This window comes from Pinus tabuliformis, chromosome 7 (assembly GCF_031772625.1).
Source record: "Pinus tabuliformis cultivar Carrire ecotype Pingquan chromosome 7, CPIR1, whole genome shotgun sequence".
In the NCBI taxonomy this organism is placed as follows: Eukaryota; Viridiplantae; Streptophyta; class Pinopsida; order Pinales; family Pinaceae; genus Pinus; species Pinus tabuliformis.
Window position 1 is genome coordinate 218,887,324 of NC_142293.1, and position 8,149 is coordinate 218,895,472.

General features: G+C 41.2%; 1 protein-coding gene across 1 annotated transcript; it reads right to left on the bottom strand.

The window, feature by feature from the left end:
• Positions 1–5,694: 5,694 nt before the first annotated feature.
• Positions 5,695–6,360, bottom strand: LOC149246642 (uncharacterized). Its single transcript, XM_089442079.1, has one exon. It carries the CDS (start codon positions 6,358–6,360, stop codon positions 5,695–5,697), a length of 666 nt encoding a protein of 221 aa, XP_089298205.1.
• Positions 6,361–8,149: the final 1,789 nt, after the last annotated feature.

An 8,149-nucleotide genomic window follows, 5' to 3' on the forward strand; every position in this document is an offset into this window, starting at 1 on the left:
CCGATTCCTGAAATCTCGCATCAAAGTTCTGGATATTGTCAATTGTCAGTTGTAATATTAATAAGGCGATTCCAACTGCAGTTGAGAACTCAACAGATCTGTGGTAACAGATGAGATTGGATATTCACTAGTTTTGCGATTAGCAACTCCGGCAGTTTCGCTTTGAAGCATAGAAAACGCCAAATTATTGTGGCATATCGAGTTAAATGGTTGATTCGATATTGGACAACTAGATCTGGTGACTATCCATAGTGTTATATTTTGAAAATAGCGATTTGGGAAAATCGATGATTGACACCATATCAGCGCAGATTGAAGGGAGCGTATACCGAGTTGGTGTGATATTGCATTGGAATAGTTAAAACATAAACTTGGGCGCATACTGAATCTCCAGGTGTGAACGAATTTAGCTGGCGGAACCAGACCTGTGGTAGCGATATATATAATATCTATTGATTAACAGCGTTCAACACTGTTATGAAGGTTTTATGTTAGATCTGCGTTTTTCTAATTAAGAGAATAGAAATCTTCCTGGATTATTAAAAGTCTTGATTCTGATTCATATAAAGGGCTTTATTCATTAGATTGTATTACTTATCTAAGGTGAATTGGGAGTGTTCTTAAAACTAATAAAGCTGCTGCTGCGTCAAGGTTGATCTCTTCCTCAGGGGAAAAACTGCACACGATTGATGGGGAAGGGCTAAAAACTGCAATAATCTTCCGCAATTTAAGAATCTCCTCGAACTACGAGTAAGGAATGAGAATTCTTTGTTGAGATTTCAAACTATAAAACAATACACATGTCATCAGGCAGGAGAGTTTGCTATGACCATGCCTATGAACACTTCAGTACGAACACAATAGTCAGTTTTAGTGCTTGGATCAGTCCATAAGTTGAAAGTATGCTTGTATGGAAGTTCTAATTATAAGAATTTATTCAACGGTTTACATCCCTGAGATTCATGTAAAATAGCTCAATTTAGTACCCAGAAGCAAAAACCCGAACGAAAAAGCAGCAGCTCTGCAATCTTAAACAAGCCATGTCAACAACAGCTTATGCACTACGCTGCTAACCAGCAGCACAAGTGGAAATATATAGGCCTCTGCCCCAATGTTATTTTACAATTTCGGACTATTTACGAAATGCACAGTATATACTCACAGTATACAGTCACAATCAGCGTGTCCTCTCAATTTCAGATTTTTAGAGACCCGTTTAAGAGGACCAGGCTGGAGATTAACGAGTTCTTACAAAACCACTACAGCGTAACCATGGGTTACCGACAAGGGATTTGGCAGGACCTGTCGCAATCTCGGAACGAATGGTCCCGCATATTCCATGCTCCTTATTCATTGAGAAAAGACCACACAGATTATTCGCTTCGACTTTGAACTGTATTCTAATTCCACCTCTTATGTCTACTCAACAGTTAATATAAAACAGGACAATGGTCCAGCCCCAGTGTACACCATATCATTTACGTTGGTTTTATACTGTAAATGAGAATCAGCAATTTTGCGCATGCCACCAAAATTGTACCGAAGGATACTTACCATGCATGTTGTGTGCTTTGCTGTAAATATAGGTAACTAGGACAATGACAGAGTTTAGTCACTCATTGAAATTATTGAGGTTACACGTAATCATAATGTCCGGCAGCCAGTCCTTTAGAAAAGCCATTAGCCTTCAATTTTCGAGGTCTATGGAAAAGCTAGAGTAAAAAGGAAAGTCGTATCAATACAAAATTTTATAATTGGCAAGTTGGTTGAATAGACAGATGTACAGCAATTAATCTGCAATTTTCTAGAGCTATGGAAAGCCTCTATAAAAAGGAAAGGTGGTATCAAATTTTATAATTGACAAATCCTGGAGATTGAATATTATGTGTCGTTCGGAAATGGCCAGTTGGAAAGAAATTGTTCCTTTTTTTTTTTTTTGAAACTTGAGTAATTTGATTTTAGAAAAATACCCACATATAGCAAACAAAACTAGTCATGCATGCATGGGCCCATAGGCCTCAAGGGTTCAACCTGGCTCTGATACCAAGTGTAAGGACCAGATTCAGACTATTTTTTTTTTTTTTTTTGGTTAACAGCAAATACAACCAGAAAAGAAACGCATTGAAATTTCAAATTTATTTAGCACACACATTCCTGACACTCATTTCAGGAAAACATATCATAACATTTACATACGTTTAACTAAGATCAATAGTAATGAAATACATGTGTATCATTCACCAGAAGGCGAGACTCCGCTTGCTCTGCTGTTACTGGTATTCCCTTGTAGTCGGTCACCTCTGCGAGTGAATGATGACGCACTTGATCCGAATGCGAGGACCCATCGGTTAACCTCCCAGCCTACTCCTTGGGTACTCTTCTTCCCCGCGGACCCCCGAGCTGCAATGGGGTTGTACAATGGAGGAAAACACTAGCTGGTAGAGGAGAGCACGCCTTGGCTCAAGAGTCCCCTCTCTAAAATCCTCTACCTCACCAAACTCACTATAGCTTCGTAATCACTGCTCTGACATCATATCATCCATCCAACAATAGGGTTCCCAAAAGTCCCTTCTCCCATGGCTTGCCCCTTCTTTTATAGGAGTCCTCATAGGTGACATTTGTCATGTCATGCATAATTAATTATTATTTTTATGATTCAATAGCTTGATTATTCACCCACCCATGTGTCATTCTCACATCAAGGGTCTCCCAATATTATTTACTTAAATTTTTATTTAAAACTAATATTTTCCTCACCTCAACAAGATTCCTATTTCTTCTCCTAGTTGTCTCTTTATTCCCCCCTTTTATTCCTTAATTTGTGTTCATTACTTGAAGTCAATTAATGAGTCAAGATTTTATTCCCAATCTACTCCCTAATTTAACTCAGGTTATCTCCTAGATGGATATTCTTATGTTGGTTGTTGACACATGGAGCTTCTCTACATTTCTCTAAATTTAATTTATTATTCTCATTTTAATTCACCTTCCTCTTTCTTAATTAGGTTTAAATTAGTTTAGGATTAATCTTTATCCTTACAATTATGTTTGTCTTTCCCCTTTTCCTAATTAAACCGCATAATCTTCCTAGTATTTTCCAACAAGGGAAGGGTAGAGTTTTTAAGGTACTCTATTTTCATTCTTCCTATGATCCTCCTTATTCCAAGTTTTATTTTTGATTTAATTACATTGGTTTCTAATCATCATTTACCCTTGATGTAAATTTACCTAGTTTTCATTCCTTGCTTATATTTATTTATTATTATTTATTTTTAATGATTCCAAGGATGCCAAGTTTGGTTGTGCCCTTCACGAACTTCCCTAGAAGTTCCAAGGGTGCCACACCTAATAGTTTATTTGTGATGCCAAGGGTGCCAGTTTGGTTGTGCCCTTCAAGAACTTCCCTAGAAGTTCCAAGGGTGCCACACCTAATAGTTTATTTGTGATGCCAAGGGTGCCAAGTTGTTTGTGCCCTTCAAGAAATTCCCCTGAAGTTCCAAGGGTGCCACACCACTTTCCCTTCAAGCATCTAGTGACTACGAGGGGAAAGTATAGTGCAACATCATAGACCACTATCATCTCCTATGTTGCCTGCTATAGTGAGACTAATGGTGTCGGGGATCAAGGAATCTGCCTTGATGCGCGCCCCCCGGTAAAGTCCTCATGAGCGACCCAACTTTGGGACCTGCCCTCATGGCATCGTGATCTTCAAGGCGAAGGTGTTTCAACCCTTCCAGCCCAAGTCACAGCGGGAGTGCTAGTGGGTGAGATCAGGAACTCTGTCCCACCCCTCCCATGTAGTTCCATCCACCTATACAACCCCATCACCCATATGTGGGTCATTCGGCCAAGCAACTAATCTGTGCCTGCAACCATTAACATATCCCTAGAGTATAGTTAAACATATATGGCAGATTTCAAGATCTACTTAGACTTTAAAAGATAAAATAATATGAATTTTCATCAAACCAGGTGTCATCGACATGTCATATGTGAGTGCCTCTAATGGTTTCCTGCCATACTCAATAATCATCAGTAACAAGGTTTCTCAATGTTAGTCATTATCATAATAGCATCCTTAACAATTCCTGGTCATTCACATCATTTTCCATTGTAAGTCTGAACTAAAGGAAGTAGGTAACATAGGGGACACATCCCTCATAGCTATCATCAATAATCTTCAATGGGAACATACATATTCATTAAGCTATCAACATCGTAACATCGTAGAAATATAACTATCCATCAAATTTACTACCCTCATCATAAATTCAAATAGAGACCAAGTTAACTATTTAATGTTGCTATCATCAGAATACTGATAGATAAGATACATAACCATTCATGCTATCATAATATCAATGGAAAGCATTCATAAACATCACAACCATGAATATCTCAATCGCTAATAATAGTTTCATGTGTCCAGATCCTCAATCTGAGGTCCTCAAAGAATAAAGTGTCTAAGATAATGTCATATTAAGATCAGGAAACTAGAGTGGGCACTACACAGTTGGCAATCTTATAACCTTCTGGTTCTAGTCTGAATCCCAAATATTTCAATCCCCCCATCAAATCAATTGCTTGAAAGGGAAAATTTTGAGTGGCTAAGTGAGATTCCTGTAGGGTACATTCAGATAGAGAGATGGTGGATTTTTCTCTGTTGATCTCCATTCCCGTGGCTCTGCAGAACAGGATCAGGATCTCATTCAATGAAGTCGTGTCTCGGACACTCTCATTTAAGAAATTCAATATGTCATATACAAAAAGTAGATGTGTGAGGTAGAAATGTTCCATAATTTTTAGACCTTGAAGGCCCCCCCTTCTTTTTTCTGTAGCTATGAGTCTGCTCAACCCTTCCATGACTATTAAGAAAAGAAGTGGTGATAAAGGGCATCCCTGCCTTATCCCTCTATCAATATTGAAGGTGGGTGATGCTGAACCATTAATGAGAATGGCAAAAGAAACAGAGGAGATGCAACCCATGATCCAGTTGATGAGAGCAGGGGGAAATCCCAAGTGAGTGATAATCATCTTGATGTACAGCCAATTCACTTTGTCAAAGGCCTTTGCCAGATCAATTTTGAGAGTGAGTCCCTTGAGATTTTTGAGTTTGATGGAGTGGAGGGCTTCCTGGGCTGTACCAATGGCATCCTGTATATGTCTATGGTGGAGGAAAGAAAATTGCTCCTGAGAGATGTGGTTAGATAATATAGGCTTGATGCGGTTGGCGATGATTTTAGAAATGATTTTATATAGGCAGTTGCAAAGGGATATAGGCCTGAAGTCATTAAACGGGGATGGAGAATCTGTCTTAGGAATCAAGGCCAAGTAAGTGAAGTTAATTGGGGGATGGATGTGTCCAGTGGTTCTGCTTTCTTCAATGACAACAAGTAGATCTCGTCCCAGTAACTTCAGGAAAGCCAAATAGAACTCCACCAGCTAGCCATCTGGACCAAGACTCTTATCTTTCTTGAACCACTTGAGAGTTCCTTCCAATTCCTCCATGGTGACTGGTTGAGTTAAATTCTCTGCAGCATCGTGTTCCACAAACCTTGGAAAGTGGCCAACCAAGTTAATGATGTCCGGGAGATTGATGGCTGTCGGCACTGTAAATTGTCTTTTGAAATGTGTAATCCCCAATCTAGCTAATTGATGGTGAGTTGAGGCCCATCCATCAGGCTCACAGGGCATCTACCATATAGTGTTGGTGGCCTTTCTTCCGTTTGCAAAATTGTGGAAGAATTTGGTATTACCATCTCTCGTTTGAAGCCAGGCGGCTCTACTTTTCAATCTCCATTGTTCCTCCTTTTCCAGTAGTATCTTATTCTTTTGATTCTCCAGCGAAACCAGATGTATTTTAGTCTCCTCCAATAAGAAACCCAGCCCCTGTTCATCCGTTAGCTGTGCAATCTGTAATTCAATGTCAAAAAGATGTTGTTCATCTCTCAACTTCTTCCTCTTTGACCACTCCTCTGTCAATTTCCTGAGTTTTTTAAGCCTTATACAGAAGTCCGCAGCTGACCTTTGTTCCCTCAAAGGGGGTTGAGCTCTCCAGAACTTGATCACTAGGTTGATGTATTCAGGGTCTTTTAGGTGTCCCGTAAAGAATTTGTAGGGGGAACACGACTTTTTTGATGGACCAGTGATTTGGAGAAAAAAGGGTAGATGATCAGATGATCCCCCAGAACCCACCCATTGTCGATATAGGGGAATGTAACGGATGAGATCTTCATGTATCAAGAACCGATCCAATCTTCGACCCAGGGCAGCATCCCCCGTCCGCCTATTATGCCAGGTGGGCAGTTTCTTGTTCATAGGAACATCAACTAATTTGCTGGTATCCAGTAGGGTTCTCATCTGATCGGAAATAGGATCAATTTGAGCATGATTTCCCTAGGATTCTTCCATGCCCAAGGAAAATTTTAGATCCCCTCCAATAATGGTGGTGTTTGAAATAAGATTATGTTCCAACAAATTGTGCCAAAATTCCAATATGTTTTGATTGAGTGCATAAATGTTGATCACTTTTAACTTAAGTCACAGCTCCCCAACAAATATTTCCATCCAAATAAACCCCATACCGCCCCAGGTGGATATATGCTTGACAGTTTAGGATTGATGCCAATTGCAAGACCACCAGATCTGCCTATGGCATCCATGCCGTGGAATACCCAGCCCGGCAGAATCGAGAGTAGGGTTCTGGTTATGTTATCAGAAGTGCCAAGGGTTTCCTGAAGGAAAAGGATGTCATAGTACGTATCCTTTAACAACATTTTGAGAGCCAATCTCTTTTGGGGGTTGGCTAATCCCCTGCAGTTGTAGGAGAGCCAAATCATGAGGAACCATGGGCAATGGGCTCCAATGCTCTACGCGCCATCTCAATGGTGGTTTGTCGACCCCTCGCTACATCTTCCACTGCTGAATTTATGGCAGTTTTGATCTTGGATGGGCATCCTCTGGCTGGTTTATGAAGCTTGGTCCTTCCTGGGGAGAGGCCTAATCCAAGAAGCGGAGATTTAGGTCGAACTCTGGATCGGAGGTTGTAGGGATGGGATCCCGGCCTAGAAGGGGAGGAAGTGTGAGAAGGGGGAGTGGAAAATTCCCTAAGGGAAGTAGGAGTGGTGGAGAATGTGGGCGGGGGAGGAAATAAGGAACAAGGGATGGAGGGAATAGTGCCAAGTGCAGATGAGGAGGGATGCAAAGATGTATGCAATGAATTTAACATAACATCTAAAAAAAGAGCAACGGATATTGGGAAAGACTCATTACCCAGCAGAGAAGTTGCTTCCATTGTAGATTTGGAGCATGTCCGAGGTGGTGAGGATGGAACTTTTCTTCGGTTCCCAACCTTCTTTGTAGTGCCCACCGCAGCTTCAGATGGTGCCTCTCCTTGTTCCTATTCCCCCTTGTTCTGCTCTTCAGAGGTCTGTTGCTTCATCCCCTTCAAGATTTTAGTGGTCACCGAAGAATGCAGAGGGAAATCCTTGTATAGGTGACCCACTTTGTGGCACCTCCTGCAGCGAAATGGGACTCCTTCGTAGTCCAGAAGTTGTTTACGTGAGAAGTGCCTCCTGTGAAGAGTAATTTTTTCCTCAAGTCCTACCCTGGTGTCAAGGTGTACCAGAAACCTAGCCATAGTCATGATTCCTATTTTTTCAAAGGAATTTTCATGTTCAAGGTAGGTCCCCAGTGCATCTCCAATACGTTTGAACACCTGAGGGGTCCAAAATTGCATAGGTAATCCAGGTAGTCTGACCCAGATAGGTCCTGCTCCGAGTTGTTCACGCTCCGGATCAAATAGAGGATCCCATCACTTTAACAAAACTGGTGCGAGCTCAATATGCCAATAGCGTGATAATATCCAATCTGTATACTCCTCCCTATGAAAGCAGAGGGCAAACCATCCTCTGGCCAATACCCTAATAATAGGAAGTTCTTTCAGCAGGGAGCCCCATATCTCCACTGTCCATTGACACAGTCTCTCCACCGTGTAGTTCCTACCTCTAACACGACCAACAAGAACTTTCCTCGTCGTGTCCATGGCGTCCGCCATTTGAACGTCTTCTCCAAAGGTCAAGTTGATATCAGTGTCCACAGCTCTGAGACACCGGCCCTTTTTTAGCTTATCCGAGCGTCGTCCTGTAGG

What these genes read in the sequence shown, in the direction of transcription:
- LOC149246642 (XM_089442079.1), bottom strand. Translation starts at nt 6,360, where the DNA reads ATGAGAACCCTACTGGATACCAGCAAATTAGTTGATGTTCCTATGAAC.